Source organism: Periplaneta americana, chromosome 6 (genome assembly GCF_040183065.1).
Source record: "Periplaneta americana isolate PAMFEO1 chromosome 6, P.americana_PAMFEO1_priV1, whole genome shotgun sequence".
In the NCBI taxonomy this organism is placed as follows: domain Eukaryota; kingdom Metazoa; phylum Arthropoda; class Insecta; order Blattodea; family Blattidae; genus Periplaneta; species Periplaneta americana.
This window is the reverse complement of record NC_091122.1, coordinates 114,800,454-114,817,624: the sequence shown is the minus strand read 5'-3', so window position 1 is coordinate 114,817,624 and position 17,171 is coordinate 114,800,454. Positions and strand designations below refer to the sequence as shown.

Here is a 17,171-nt window from a genome sequence, read left to right as displayed (position 1 = left end):
TACCTCTTTTTCTCACTATTTCATAAACAACAGCGTACATTGTTAACTATTGAGTACACTCCTAAAACTTTGGATTTTTTATGAGTAACATACACTCAATGTGTTAACATATTGTATCTACATATGAGCGTAAGGATACAATTTCAGGTAACGAAAATGTTACCCAGAGGTACTTTTAAAAAATTACAATTTTTATTCTTAAACTGCACATATCTATGTATGCTATCCTGATGTTTACAGAAAATTACATTTACAGAGAGATTTGTCCTTCAACGCTCAAAGATAATTTCTAATACTTGAGCAAGTAATCATTCCAGTCTTTAGTATCTTTATTATTCTGCAAGTAGAGTATAAATGAAGTGGAATAGTATGTGGAAATCCGTAGTGTCACTGTTATTTTTTTTATTCGACAGAATGAGTTTGATGTTCCAAAAACTATGAGAAAGTTCTTTACCAATATCATGGGACTTCAGAAAATGAATTCTCAGATAAAATATCTCTCTTTGCCCACCTTCCTTACTTGGTGCTGCATCAACAAATATTAATAATGATCAGAAATAAATGCAATTCATGCATAGTCCTTTTTAATCATGTTAGAGCCTATAAATGTGATGTGAATCATGTGATTGAATTTTTGTATCATTCATCAACCAATCGTCATTGAGAAAGTATCATAGAAAATTCCATAGAACATTCCTCTATAAATTTAAAAATTGAAGTATAGTATCAGTAATCAAATAATTATCGGACCCATAACTTTTTACTATGTTATGGACACGTAAAGATGTATTACTTTAACAAAGATTTTATTTATAGCCAACTTCTTGAAGGAAGAAGATAATTATTTAATTTATGTACATTAACACCACTGCATGCACCATCAATCATTCAATAACTGTTATGCATTAAATTTTGGTGATTACACTGTGATTTATGAGCGTGGCCTTCAGGGTCCCATTTTGAATACATGATTTTTTTTCTACCGAGGAAGCTTGAAGAAAATTTTATGAGAATAATTCTTATTTCTTATACGAGCTTAAAATATTACGGCAGAAATTAGGTTTTGAGAAATATTTTCTGAGTATACCATACAAGCTACTGCTCACCATAACAGGTTAGTAAGTCAATTGATCTTAACTGCTGGTAAGTCAATCCAGTTTGCGAATCATGAGATTGTCTACCAGTAACCCCCTTTACAAAGTGCATGCAAAACGAAGCATTTGTCTATTAGTGAGTGATGATTAATGTTGGCCAGGCGCAGTTTCAGGTTTACTTATTATTTCACCTTGTATTAGTAACTATTATTACAGTCTGACTCCCAGAAAGTTATACAAAATGCCAAAGCATGTTACTTGGATAATTTTGATAAGTGCGCTGTTCACTGTGTCATTCGCAAGTCCCATGTGCAGGAAGAAACTATCTTCATCATTGCAAAATTACTTGTGGAACTGAGAGGTATTACTGTTTAGAAGGGTAATGCAAGCGTTTGAACAAATGTTAAGAGTTCAGTTTAAATAGAAGAATACGTGTACAGGTTAGTGCTGCTTAACTGAAGAACATACCACTCATTCATCCAGTGTGTGCTCAATATCAAAGAGCACTGAGAAAACACAAACTTGGAGGACGCCATATTATTATTCAGGGCGAATCTTACATCTACAGCAGCCACACTGATGATAGTAGTTCGGGATTTTAAGCACCAACATGTAATAGGCTCATCATTGTCCATGCACATAGAAGAAAAGACTCCATCCTAACACACTTCTAACTTACCAATCAAAAAAAGAATGGGGGACTATCATAATGATAGTTCAAATTATGTGCATTGGCTAGAAATAACTATTATTACTAAACTTGCCTCCAATTTCCGAATATATATTGTATGGTCTGATAAGTTTTATATGGCTGTGCACCTGTATTCATTATATAATACCGTAGTTGTACTTCTCTCGTACTATTTAATTATAAACTCACCTCTAAGCTCATACTTTTCACTGGCAATGAACAATTATGCGTATAAAATTAGCTCCGAAGGTGTTTCACAATGTACATGAAGACTGCTATTGAAGAAAGCAGCTGTATAAAAAAAAGTGGCAGCCAGTGACATTTGTAACGAACTTTCCTGTGGTTTATGTTAGCATTAACAACAACATGAAGGATCATGTTCTAATGATATCCTTATTTGTGAATAGTTAGATGCCTGAATTTTCTCCATTATTCTGTTCACCTTCCAAATCTCTGTGCAACTGAAATTTTCCATAAAATGTTCTTCTTTACAAGCTTTACACGAGATGAAATATTCAAGATTCTAATTAAAAAAAAAAAAAAAGTTGCACAACTTTGCACTTAAGTAAATTACCAATTTAATAATATCACATAAAGTAACCAATGTCATCTGCAATCTTGCTTTCCTGTGGTAGTCTACGATAGCAAATCACTGGCCTGTATTCATTCGTACCAATGTTGTCACTGCATTCGTCTCAACACAGCCGTGTCTGATGATATATTGATAACTTCTCTGAAAGACTTTCACAGACGTCATCTTGCATGTCGTTCACAATCATATGAAGATCAGTGCACAGTCCAGGATGTAAAACTCCACACACATGGAAGGATTAACATTAGTAGCCTGTCAGTAATCCAAAGCCCATTCGTTCTCTTGCAGAAACGCATCAACAACTTCCTTCATCGCAAAGTTGGGAATCAACTGATCTTGGGTCAGCTTCACTCTTGTAACAGGATCAAAGTGTCCAACCCTCTGTGAAAAATAAAGTACACTCGTAAGTAATTCTTATGAAATAAAATACAGCACAATATCATAACCTTTATATGAAATGAGTCGAAGTCACGATAGGAGAATAAATGTCAGAAGGAAGCAAAAAAAGGGAGACAAGTATGTTAAGGATGTCCTTAATCATATATTTGGGGGATTTAGTGAAGAACTGTTTTCAGAACATGGGAGAAGTGATAGTAGGAGGAAGAAGAATAAAGTGCATAAGATTTGCTGATGATATGGCATTGTTAGCAGAAGAGGAGACTATAGTAAAGGATATGCTACTGGAACTAAATGACAGCTGTGAGCATTATCAATCAATCAATCTTCTTAATGTATCCAGCTGTTTGCTGACAACATAAAGTCCACTATAGTCTACTGCAGTCTATTCAGTTGTTGTTTTTCACGAGAAATGAGGGGTATTTTGATCGGTGTTCATTATAGATGCCTGTTGCTAGTAGCCAGAATTGGGGTGTAGTCAATATATACTGCAGGGCTGTGTCTTCTGCAACTGGTACTGATGATTTTAATTTACTTCTTTTGTGGTTTATGGATGGCCAATATAGAAGAATGTGTTCCAGATCTTCATCATGGTTATTACACCACAGACAAGTAGAATTATCAGAAATGTGAAATCGGTGCAGGTACAATTGTGTGACAATGTGACTTGTTCTGGCTCTTGTTAAAAATGTTTCAACATGTCTGGGCAAGTTTTTGTACATTTCCAGGTCATTTGGTTTCTTTTGTACAGACTGTAAAATTTTTCCTTTGTCAGAAGAGAGGCAATTGTTCATCCATAGGTTTGTAAAATGAAACTTAACTGAAGCAAAAGCACTGGATAGAGATATCACTTGAAGAGGTCTTGGTTGCAAATATGTTGCCTGTTTTGCAATATTATCGACTTTCTCGTTTCCAGGTATACCACAATGACTAGGTATCCATTGAAATGTTATTTCCTTTTGTGTGGACAGGTTCAAATGCTTGGGGTATACTATAAGCAGTAACATGAGCTGCTGTCAAGAAGTCAAAAGGAGAATAGCAATGGTAAAGGACGCTTTTAATAGAAAACGAAACATCTTCTGCGGACTTCTGGAGAAAGAACTAAGGAAGAGACTAGTAAGTGCTTTGTGTGGAGTGTAGCATTGTATGGGGGCAGAAACATGGACATTACAATGAAGTGAAGAGAAGCGACTAGAAGCATTTGAAATGTGGATATGGAGAAGGATGGAGCATTTGAAATGTACAGATAGAATAAGAAACGAAGCTGTGTTGGAAAGAGTGGGTGAAGAAAGAATGATGCTGAAACTGATCAGGAAGAGGAAAAGGAATTGGCTAGGTCACTGGTTGAGAAGAAACTGTCTTCTGAAGGATGCATTGGAAGGAATGGTGAATGGGAGAAGTATTCTTGGCAGAAGAAGATATCAGCCGATAGACAACATTAAGATATATGGATCATATTATGCGGAGACTAAGAGGAAGGCAGAAAATAGGAAAGACTGGAGAATGCTGGGTTTGCAGTGAAAGACCTGCCTTTGAATAAGCGAATGCTGGTTAATTGACTGATTTAGATTGTTTTCAGATATAGTTAACTAAGACCTTGAAGTTCTGTGAAGTATAGCTGATCTGAATTCCACTCCTGAAGTGGAGAAACCTGTTAGGTAGAATTCATTACTGCAGACAAGAGTAGAGGTGACAACAGATACAAAAGGACACTATCAGCCATTTTTCAGTAGAGCCATCTATTCCCGACAATATGAACTATAGGCTGCTAATATAAAGGCTGTTTCTTAGAATGTTATGACCTTAAACAGTCGAAAGTGAGTAAGCAAAATCATTTCCACAAAGTGCTTCCTGCATAACGCAAAATAATCTTCCAATCTAAACTATATTTTAAAAAAGTAAAAGACCAAACAAAATCTGCACTGTGAAACGAGAAGTATGATCGATGTAAAAATCAAGAACCTGTCATTAAAAATTAATTTAGTCAAAATCGTGAAGTCCTTTGATAAACTACAAAATGAAAATGGTATGACAAAGTATCTCTACTTTTCTTCTTTCCAAGAGGAATTTGTACTCTGAAAAATTCATTACTGTTGACCAGGTATGAACGCATGCCAAAGCAATGTCCTTGAAAGTTTAGAAAAAAAAATCAATATTCGAGTTCAGAGAAGAAATAAATGTGTTTTAACAATTTGTAATGTAATGTATTTTTAATTTGGGGAGGCCGAGACGTAGATGGGAGGATAATATTAAAATGGATTTGAGGGAGGTGGGATATGATGATAGAGTGGATTAATCTTACGATGAAAGAGTAATGGAACGGAGAAAAATTCTCTCTGGCGCCGGGATTTGAACCCGGGTTTTCAGCTCTACGTGCTGACGCTTCTGCACAGGATAGGGACCGATAGCGGGCTTATGTGAGGGCGGCAATGAACTTGCGGGTTCCTTAAAAGCCATTTGTAAATAAGTAAGTGTATTTTTAATGAGTGTTCGTTTTTCTTTGAAAATGTTTTTACTCCTTTTGTACGCATTAAGTTATTTTTATTTTAAGACACCCTTGATGTGGCACGACCCCCTGGGGGTAATGACCCTCAGTTTGAGAAATGCTGAGATAGGAAGAAGGAAACAAAGATGATACAGACTATAATAAATATGAAATTACAAAGGTTACTAAAGCTACTGGTTGAATCTTATAACTAAGTTTCTTCAGCTAACATAAGATAAATAATAATAAGAACCTGTAAGTGTTCTTCTATATCTTTTCTCTCATATGTGATGCCACTTGGTGTGATGACAGGTTCCCGCAGGATTTCAAAACTGATTTTCCCACACAGATAATCTGGTACATCACGTTTCTGAAAGTAATGTACTAAATTAAGTATAAAAAGACAGAGTTTCTTTTTGATGTATCAACAGATATCCCTTTTACACCATCCAGTATGACTTCATCATGTTAATCACAAAATTATGAGAAATTCATATTGAGAAACAAATTACTTACTCTCCTTCTGTCATCAACTTTTGCAAATATTGAATTCAACTCACTCGTATTGTTATCCTGTGGAAGAAAATCACAAATTTTATAAGTCAACATCCTCTTATTCACACTTTTGCTATGATATATTTATTGTTAAGTACATCTCTCTCTTCTTTTGTTACTGTGCTTTGATTATAATTAAGTATTCCTCTTTTCGTCATAATATTTTTTTAATAGGTTATTTTATGATGCTTTATCAACATCTTAGGTTATTTAGCATCTGAGTGAGATGAAGGTAAAATGCCAGTGAAATGAATCCGGGGTCCAAAACCGAAAGTTACCCAGCATTTGCTCATATTGGGTTGAGGAAAAACCCCAGGAAAAATCTCAACCAGGTAACTTGCTCCAACCGGGAATCGAACCCGGGCCACCTGGTTTCGCAGCTAGATGCACTAACCGTTACTCCACAGGTGTGGAGTCGTTATAATATTAATTGGCACTAGATGTCTTGCTGAACTACGTTCACATAACATACTGTAGCATAAAGGGCTGAATACAGTAAGAATGATTTCAAGCAATACCATTGTATCTTTTTCCAAGTAATTTCTTAATTCACTATAAATTTGGTAAATCATAATACCAGTTGATCATTTGCCTTATGTATAAATACAGAAATGACAAGGAGTAATACATACACATTGTTGTTCTAGATCTATTATCTTGTCTTGAATTTGCTCTTCATTGTTGCCACTTTCTTGTCGCAGCTTCTCAATTTGACGCTCTGTGTCTTCTCGTATTAATCTGTTTAAGTAAGACTGTAAACAAAAGCAAAGAAGAGTTGTACAATTTATAAACGATGAATAATGTAGCACTTTTTGGTTTTTAGTGCTTGTGAAAGTCAAGTGTATAGCATATTGCTCGTAAAATACAAATAAAAATCAATACTGGTAAGATGAAAAACTACGGACATTTTTCATAAGAGCGTTAATTGTTCAAGTGAATTTGAATTATTTTTGTTCCTTCTTACTAGTTATTGTCCAATGTCTAAAGTCTCTTTAATTTTCTTTTCTTCCTAATATTCAAATTGACGGTAATCTTCAATAAAAATGTACTAGTAATAATTTCAGTAAAAGCTATTGTAAAACAGAATCGTACCAATGATACTATCTCTGATTGTAGTTCTGGCTGATATGTACATTCATAATCAGGCAGTTCATCTCACTTGACGATATGTGTCAGAGGAAGAACAACTGCTTGTACACATCTGAAGTGTGATTAGTGTAATATGTTGCTAGTCAGCAATGTATGCAATGGAGGGGGAAAAGGAACTGGTCACCCTACCCCATTATCTCCTGGCTTAGTTGCCTCATAAGTGATGCCTTATTGGTGTTACATATCTATATATATAATTTGAACTGGTAATGGAAATTACGGGAAAACGGCTGAACAGATTTTAATAAATGGCCCCTCATTTTGAAGCTTGGAACCCAAAGTTTTTCGGAAAAGTAGTAGTTTTCAGTAAAATGTCAATTTTCCTACATAATTTTCCTATTTTCCAAAATCCATCTGTTGCCAGTTTTGAGAACTAATTTTATCGAATCACGGCCGACTTGATTGAATTTCAGAACAAAACACAAACTACAATAAACAACAGGCTATTACACGAAGGCCATGACCTGCAGGATTGCCGACATATTTAGAGCTCAATTCAATTTGTTATTAAAAACTGATTCTGCAGTGTATAACAATTTTCTGAATACAGCTGTGTATTGGATATTCAAATCTACGAAACTTCAGGTGGTTTGATGACATTATCATTAGAAATTAAATATTATTATAGTTAATATCATGATGCATCTATTTTTCATTAATTGTGCATAATATTGATGCTATATTGATGACATGAAAGTGAAACGTTTTGAGGTTATATAAGTAAATGTAGAGAATATCTTAATTTAGATCTTCATTTCTATAATTTACTAAGTGGCTGCTATATATAACTACAAAACTTCAGTAAGATAATAATATTGTTATTAAAAATCAAATATTTTTATACTTATTAGCCCAGTGGGGTTGGGTCTTTTTCATATACTTAATGGCGGTGTAGTGTAGATATTGATATGTGTCATTGTCTTCAGTATTGGCTCGAGAGAGCGCAAAAATTACAGTTCCTAAGGAAAGATCAAAAGGTATTACTTACTGATAAAATAAGAGGCATAGAAAATTTTGTAGTCTCCAGATCATTTCAGCAAGATCTCTTAGTAGGATAAAATGATTTTACGCTCTACATTTCAAGTTCTACATACAGCAGCTATACGAAAATGCTATTGTTCGAAAGCTTAGCAAATCTGACATTTTTTTAACTTTCGCCTACAATCCACAATGACCTGAAATAGCTACTGCTATCGTCCTGACATTGATACTTGCGTTTTCGCGTTGAAACTCAAAAACTGAAGTTGGATAGGTTCAAAAGAAAGTATTTGGCCTAAAAAAAAATCCATTCAGAGGGAGTATGTTTCATTATTATGGAAGCAAATAACTATTAAAAAGAGAAGTATTCTTCATTGAAAATAAATCTGAAAAATGTTTATTTGAACGTCTAACGAACTTAGTTTGCAGCAGCATTTGCTGCACAAGCCACTAGTGAGATTTAAATCTGTCTTCGGACAGTTGGCTAAACCACCACAATGATATAAAACAATCAAATTTTTGGAATTTAATAATAACTCCAAGAGACATGCCATACCATGAAGTTTGTTGCAGCAGCACAAAATGAGATGAATAATTTCTCTTTGGTTGTAGTTAACTATCAATTATTGTAAATGTTGTTACCGTTATTTGTTGGGTCAAGTAAAATGAAACATAAAAAATAATAAAGAAGCTTTGAATGATTCATTAGTAATTTTTTTTTCCATATAAAAATGTCTTCTGAAGTAAGATGTGTTCAGCATCCATAATAATACATACGATTTTGTTTAGTATAGAAATAAATACTTTAAAATTGATTATACTGAACATGTCAAGTTATATTAATATTAAGAAAAAACATGTTCTGTCTCTGTATTCCATTGTTGGAGACAGCAAATCAAGACTGCCATTTCATAAAAGGACAGTAGGTATGGGATGAATTCGAGTAGCATATTTCCCCGTGATAGCCATAAATTGTGAAAGGAAGAATATGTTATAGACTATAAAATAATGTATCTAATGGGCAATTCTGAATAGTGCTCATGGCTTCCTTGACAATAATTGGATTATGCCTTCCCCATAATGGATGTCATTCACCTGAAGTTCTATTTCTTGAGCTATTCTCTTCTCTTCTTGTACATTCCATCTTTTCTTGCGAGCAGCTCTAAGCTGACTTGCTATGTCATCGCCAAAATTAAGTTTCTGTTCTCTAGCCAAGTCATTTGCTGTAACATCATAGAACAATGTCATTTATCAAAGGTTCTCATACGCTGTATAATAACATGATACTTCAATCTTATGTTTAATTTTAATTTAATGTCCATACATATTTCACTCTAAGACTAAAGCAGAAATTTTCATATACCGGTATGAATTTTCTGGTGTTTTCATAAACTAAAAGACACATCAGTAGCGCACAGAAATATTACGTTATTTAATTATTGTAGGAAGTGTTAAGATTTCATTGTCCATTAAAATTAATGCAGATCTAGCTCATATCAATCCACTATTTCTCCATTAATTAACAGATTTCCAAAGGCAATTTTAAATTATCGACCGAAGGGAAAAAGATCCATTGGCAGACCTCAAAAGAGATAAACAGAAAACAAGACAGTAACAGGCGACTCAGCCTAACACTTGTCAGGATGATGATGATGATGATGATGATGATGATGATGATGATGATGATGATGATGATGATGATGATGACCAATACAATGGCAATGGGAAATTACTGCACCAAACCATCTTCTACAGAAGATCAATTCTAAGAATTTCTACAGCAAATATTTCATGGAGCATGTAACTATAGAAATCTCTGGAGTTGGTATTGATACCTTGGCACATAATTATACAAAACAAAATTATTATATGAAAACCATCTGAAGTTAGTTGTTCCCATATTTCTTTAGAAATTGTCAATGAAGTCATTTTCGAAATTCTGCTAGTCTGAAAATATTGAATTTTTTTTTTTTTTTTTTTTTTAGTGTGGAGACACATTTAACACACTTTAACTCTAATGAGATGACAGGCAGGATAACTGAATTTTGACGTGATTTAAGGGCCTATGCATTTCATTTCATTGAAGCGTAAAGTATGACTTTACTTCCTTTCAAAGAAAGTCGTGCATATTACACCTACAGATCCCACCACCTTTGATCAAGATTGAACCCATAATCTCACAAAGGGACTGTCATGAGCTCATGCTGAAACCTCCTCTCAAATTGAGAACATTGTTTTATCTCCACAACAGCTAGACAAATAGGACTAAAAGAAAAGAGCTACTCATACTAACTATAAGATCATGAAATTATAGTTTGCATATAAAATTATCGAAAAATTGAGTAGCCCCAAGTCATGAGAAGGCAGTGCTCACTCAGCTAACGAAGCACGAGCGCACAAGATATCTCACATGTTATAAAATAGTGTATGTATTAGTCTTTAATTTGGTTATGTTGAAACATGCCTCAGAAGAAAATTTTATAGGTCAGCCTGAGTGGCACAGTTGGTAGAGTGCTGACCTTCTATGCCCGAGGTTGCGAGTTTGATCTCAGCACAGGTCGATGGCATTTAAGTACATGCTTAAATGCGATAGGCTCATGTCAGTAGATTTACTGGCATGTAAAAGAACTCCTGTGGGACAAACTTACGGCACACTGGCAACAATGATATAGGCCTAACCTCGGCAGTTGCAAGCATCGTTAAATAAAACATAATTTATAATTTTTTACTTATAAAACTTTTTTTGTAGTAGACATTTTTCGAAGCAGGTCAATGAACAGATAGTCTTCTGTTAAATTGTATCTTAACCTAGACACAGGCAATGTTGCATGAAATTTGACACAGAAAAATTACATAATCTGTAAGTACTACAACCTGGTTTTACATGCACAATGTTAAGTTATGCTGCTTGCAACATTCTGAAATATGTCCTAGAGTAATATTCCTTGAAAATTATGTCTTAGTTTAGGATTGACATAAATTTGATTGTGCACGTAAATGCATACCAGTATTTCAGTTCAAAAAAATAGTCTTTTCTTGTATCTGCCTATATCAAATCAACTGAAAAAATCATGCGAGTAGAATGAAGTTAAGTAAGATGTATAAAGCAGTATTGAACCCAGAGAGAACTGCAAAAAGTCCAAGGTTATTCGTCAGAATGTTAGTGTTGGAAATGTAAAAAGCCTTAAGACCTAATACTTGGAAGAAACACAATTTTCATATCCCTACAAGCAAATGCATATTTACAATAACCTGATATTTTTCTTTCTTAAAGCTCAGATAATTTATAAAACAGTTATATTACCGGTACCAGTTATTTTGTATGGTTGTGAAACTTGGACTCTCACTTTGAGAGAGGAACAGAGGTTAAGGGTGTTTGAGAATAAAGTTAACTGCATGCATTGTATTCTCCACCTAACATAATTAGGAACATTAAATTCAGACGTTTGAGATAGGCAGGGCATGTAGCATGTATGGGCGAATTCAGAAATGCATATAGAGTGTTAGTTGGGAGGCCGACATGGAGATGGAATATGATGATGGAGACTGAATTAATCTAGCACAGGATAGGGACCGATGGCAGGCTTATTCGAGGGCGGCAATGAACCTCCAGGTTCCTTAAAAGCCATAAGTAAGTAAGTAAAGCTCAGATTTAGATCTTTGACATTTTAACGGCCCTTATAGTGTAACCTTTGCCTCCCTAACGACAGTCATCCAGTCATTAAAATCTTAAGTTTTCAGTCTCCACCTTCTTATTCCCACATTTGCAAGGTCTTTCCGTACATCATCTAGCCATCTTCTTCGTGGTCTGTATGCACTTCTTTTACAACCTAGATTTGCATTGAGAACAATAGTGGAAGAAAAATTCTGTCGAGTCTCCCTTAACAACTACAATAGGGAAAATTTCTGAAAAGAATAATTATAAAACAACTACTATGTACAGTAGTAGGCATATATATATTTGTAAAGTTATACCACCTCTCAGTTTAATTTATTCATGAAATATAACGCAACACAAATCAAACGTCAGTCCCATGTGTGATGTGCAGCGAGATCTAAGATCAATTATTGATTTGCTTTGCTTTCCTTTTCATTCTGTAAAGAAAATCGGACACAAGTCGTGTTTCGTGTTTTTTTTTCAGGTTAGGCTACTTTAGTTTATTTTACATTCTTAGTCTTCACAAAGCTTTTATTCGCATTTTGTATCTAGGCTATTGTAAGTAGGCCTAATAAAAATACAGAAATAAGTTGAGTAGCAGACTTTATAGGAGACATTTTGAAGAGAAAATTATTTTCAAGAAAAGGTCGCCGTCTCTTTCTCACAAAACCGCACTACACCATCTGAAAGATGTAGGACAGACTACAGCCACATTGAACGGAACTACAAAATTGCTTCTGTAAATTTACTTTCCACCATAAGATTGTGCTCTCAGTTCGTACTGGACTGTAATAGACCTAATTAGGGTTATTTTGTGTATACTATCAGTTGTTTAGTTTTATGCCTACGGCATGACATTACATACATTCTCTAGGCCTAGGTCTACTCTACATTTGACTTGCAGTTAATGAAAGCAAAAAGCAACTGGAGCAGTAGGCTATATTAATGAAAAATTACAACACTGTGGAAAATCAAGTCTGTAAATGTGAATAACATATTCTTACCTCTTTGTAAATGTTTTATTGCTTCATCATAGTTATCCATTTCAAGGAGTGCTTGTCCAAGGAAAAAATGACCTTTAACCAGATTTGCATCCATGTCAAGAGCTCGACGACAGTCCTGACACGATGCTTCCCATCGTTTCATCTTAAGATGACACAGGGCTCGATTCGTAAAGTATGTTGGCATATTTGGGTTTTTAATCTGCAATTGTAAGCATAGTTGTCAGACAAAAATATTCGTAATTAGGCCTACAAACTTTGAAACTACACTTGACACAAGACGACCTTGAAATACAGCATCTAGTCAGGTTTCGCTAGTTGAATCGTTAAAATACGTAGCACATGCACCATATAAAACATATATATCCCTATGAAAATATGTGAAACTAGCACACGTACAATAGCTTTTGTGTAGCAAGACACAGCATCTTCGTATTTTCGCAGACTGAACAATCTGTTTCCTTGATCCTTTAATTCTTTGTCAGACAAATTAGCAGTAGAATACATATACTTGCTCATCTTAAATTACAAATTCAAGATACTTCTTCCTCGAATTACACCAACAGCTGACAGCAGCTAGATATATGAGTTATAGTAAACAAAAATAACTATCCACTGCACCAGAATTCCTCTACTGCAGAGTCGCCATCATTGGCTATTTCATTGCGCATGCGCCAAACCAGCTTTCGTGTACCTTTTGTATGATGCTGGTCATCGTAGGCGACGACATTTTTATATTATAGAGTCGTAAAATTATGAAGTTACAAATTAAAAATAATTCCTTATGCGAATGTTTAATCGTATCTGTTTTAAAGCTATTGTAACCATTCCCCGTTACTTTATATATATAGAAGAATAGTGAAAGTTGAAAATGCGCGTAAGAAAGTATACATTGTTATTACTTTTATAATGTGCTTAGACCTATGTCACAATAAAATTTAAGTTTGTTTTCGCTTCGATTTTTGTTTTTGTTTTTTTTTTTTTTTTAGAAAATATAAGTTCCTTTAATGATAATTGTTTTACTATTGAGAGAAATTTTAGATTGCAATAAAGAAATACAATGAATAAGAGCCGCCCTTGCTAACAATGAACCTGAAGCCCATCATCATTTCCTACACCAGCCTTCTATCAACAATAGTCTCCTGGCCCTTCGGGAGACTGCATAATTTCGCTGATTGATCTTTGTAATTATTATTGTGACTATCGTTTCTTGCATTTAATGCCATAAAATCAACAAAAAAATGTTACTGCAATTCTGTCATGGTTTTTCATCTTTACATTGTAAATCTTATTCTAATTGTGTTTGGACGTGGCATATTCATTATTATTATTATTATTATTATTATTATTATTATTATTATTATTATTATTATTATTATAGATAGACATTAAGATACGCGGAGACAAAGGCCGGGTGCACACAGAATCAGACACGGCGCTGCGCGACGCTACGTTTTGCTTTAACAACATCTCGCGACAGCTTAAATAAAACTGCGACAACTGATTTGCTGGCTGTGTGGGTTTGGAAAACTGGCCTAGGCTATAAAATGCATTATTGAAAGGGGACTGTCTATATGAGAAATTCTATTGTATTTCGTTATTATTTCCAAAGGACGCTCAATACGCTTAAAAATCTGTACAATTGAAAGAGTCTTAAAATTAAATACCACTGATGTACTGCACAAATGTCATTTTATATGTTTACGACTACTTCACGACTCACAATAAAGAAATATAATATATTAAATCAATAATTAATTATAGTATAGAGCAGAAAATTAGGCTTACTACAAATTATTATTATTAATTGTTATTATTCACGTGGTGCTTTCATCTATTTCTTCCATATTTTTAGAAACTACATTATTGTCGTGATATTGTTTCAGAGATTGTACAGAACGTATCTTTCTTGTACTAAACTAATTTATCCGCCTCGAGCTCCATTATGAACAATGTGCACAATACAACAATAGTATTCATAGATAGTGAAAACAGCGAATAGGGATTATAAAGAATGAACACTGAGCGAATTTTCCTGTCTTTTGTTTCTCTGTGCACAGCGTTTAGTTCCACTATCAAGCGCTAGAGGTTAGTGTAATCGAGCACACGCTAAGATAATAATTGAGAATGGAATTGAGACACAGGATCCAAACATCGCCTACCTTATTGCATAATTCAGTAACGCTTTGCTTCAAATAAATTTAAGTTAACAGCTTTTCCTTATTTCTCAGTGACAAACTAGTTGTAATAATAATTTTTTATATTTCAGATATAATAAATTATATTATAAAATAATATAATACATTATAACATTAAGTATCGAATTCGTTTAATATTTGTATATAATATAATATATATTGTTTTTTTCCATTTTCAGCGCTATCAAATCATTACATATTTTAATATTGTTGTTGGGGTCAACGTCTCAACTCTCATTATAAAGGAACTCTAGAGTGTAGACATTACAGTTAATGACGGATTTATTATTTTATGGATCCAATTCATTTTATTTGAGTACATAATGTACCTAGATGTATTAATTATGTGTTATATTTCCGCTGTGTCGACTGCTAGCTGGTGTGATGTCAGCGCCAACTCTAGGGAGAAAGCAGAATCTCACGCTTTAGCTGGCTTGAAGGTCATTGAAATCAGTCCGGCTACATCAAAGGTACCGACGCGAAGTGTCCATTCTTTATAATCCCTATTCGCTGGTGAAAACGTGCAGTCATAATATGTAACATTCAGCATAGCATACTATTAACAGACAGACTCAATGGCGACTTGTAAGATTTTAGTTTGATAAGAATGCATTTGAATTTTCCACATATTGTAGCATTGTCATACATCACAGTGAAATCCACAGAATTTATATTAGTAGGCCTACTATATATTTTTTTCCTATCTTGCAAATTGAAGACGTCAGGAGTCATTGGCTCTTTAGCCACGTCATTGGCCCAATCCTTTTTGGTGCCGTTGCAGTTTATATGTATGTTTAATTATGATTAAAGTTACGAACTGCTTTACACATTAAAACTTAAATAGAAAATACTAAAGAAAATATGCAATAGTATGTTGTGTTCTTAATAAAATCGGAGATGTGTCACTGCTTAATTCACTATTTTATTTAAACACGAAGTTGTCTTCTTTCTTTGCGATTGGAAAATTAATTTATTGATCCATTACCAGTACTGAAATTAACAATTTTGTCAATCATGACTTTTACAACGCTTAACATTGCGAAAGTAGCTTGACAGTCTTGTGTCGTACTTCTTAGAAATGTTCACTTTCCTCATTGTGAAGAAGCACCTCTCAGTAGTAGTCATGGCAGTAATAATAATTATTTTGACGAGAGTAAGCAATTTTTTCTGTAAAAGAATTGCACAATTCCTGCATCCAACATGATTTCGTACATACGTCCTGTGATAATGCAGAATTCTTACCCCTCGTGGATAACAGATAGTTTATTTTTTTAAGTTCAATTTTCAAACGTTCTTCACACGAGAAAGGGTAAGCTTCGATAGCTTAATATATTGGGATGAAGGAAATAGTATATAATTTATAATGCCTTTTAAAAAGGAGAAATTTAACAATTTTGCTGTTGACAGATGTTTATTGAAAGCAAATTCTCATTTAAGAAATGGTTTCACACACTACACTCTTCTACAGAAACAAGATGACAAGATATTGCAAGTCTCTCTCTCTCTCTCTCTCTCCTCTCTCTTTTCCTTCATGGGAGTTTCTTCTTGTTGATGAGAAGTGGAAGGAAGTTTGTTTCTTTCATGTTTGCTTCATGAGAGGCATTTACTGCGTTGTAGATACCATAACCTGTTTTTTTTTTTAAGATGGGACATGACAGTTAAGCGGCCGAGCTTGGAACTACAGCTCGACCAAGTTAAGTCTGCGAGCCGAGAGGGGAAGTTGGAGACAGTTCTGTATGGAAAGGAGGCGGTAACGAGAGGAGACCAGTACAGTCTCATATGACAGCAAAGTTTTCCTACTGCGCTTCAGTTCATAGAACGGTAACAATTTAAGACGCTTTGAAATAGACTGTACTTCTACTTCTGCTTGACTGTGAGGTTTGGCGTTCTGATTGGCAAGCGTGGGCGTAGGAGAGATAGTTGCATGAGGGGGGAGGCAGCGTAACTGTTGCCATTATCTGAAGATAATGACAACAAATGCGTGCGCTCCGTAGTGTATTTTAAACGATGTGCACACGTTGAAATCTGAGCGTCAAGTGACCTATGTGGCAACTGTGTTTTGCCTCTACATTCCATCCCGATATCCCCACTCGCAAACTTGACTTGGACGAGATGTACAGAGCTATATTGCTAATGTGGACTACCATGCTGTCAGTTGATGAAGCTAGAAATTGACATTAGATGGGTGACGTTAAAATATTCATTGACATAATTGACATGAAGGTAAAAAAAAAAATAAAAAATCGACTGAGAATGAAAGACGAAACGGTTCAATGCTAACATTGTCTGCACAATAAATGTCGCCGATGGAGCTATTGAGCATTTACCATGCGGGAACTGTAACTTTGGCAACTCAGCCGTTGTTATAGCTTAC

At 34.5% G+C, this 17,171-nt stretch overlaps 1 protein-coding gene across 1 annotated transcript; it reads right to left on the bottom strand.

Moving 5' to 3' along the window:
• Positions 1-1,724: 1,724 nt before the first annotated feature.
• Positions 1,725-13,249, bottom strand: STUB1 (STIP1 homology and U-box containing protein 1). The gene is made up of 7 exons (XM_069828765.1): positions 12,999-13,249; positions 12,603-12,801; positions 9,036-9,163; positions 6,446-6,565; positions 5,775-5,831; positions 5,512-5,628; positions 1,725-2,758 (listed from the first exon to the last, which is right to left on the bottom strand). The coding sequence occupies exons 1-7, from the start codon at positions 13,116-13,118 to the stop codon at positions 2,633-2,635; spliced, it is 867 nt and encodes a 288-aa protein (XP_069684866.1). The 5' UTR covers positions 13,119-13,249; the 3' UTR covers positions 1,725-2,632.
• Positions 13,250-17,171: the final 3,922 nt, after the last annotated feature.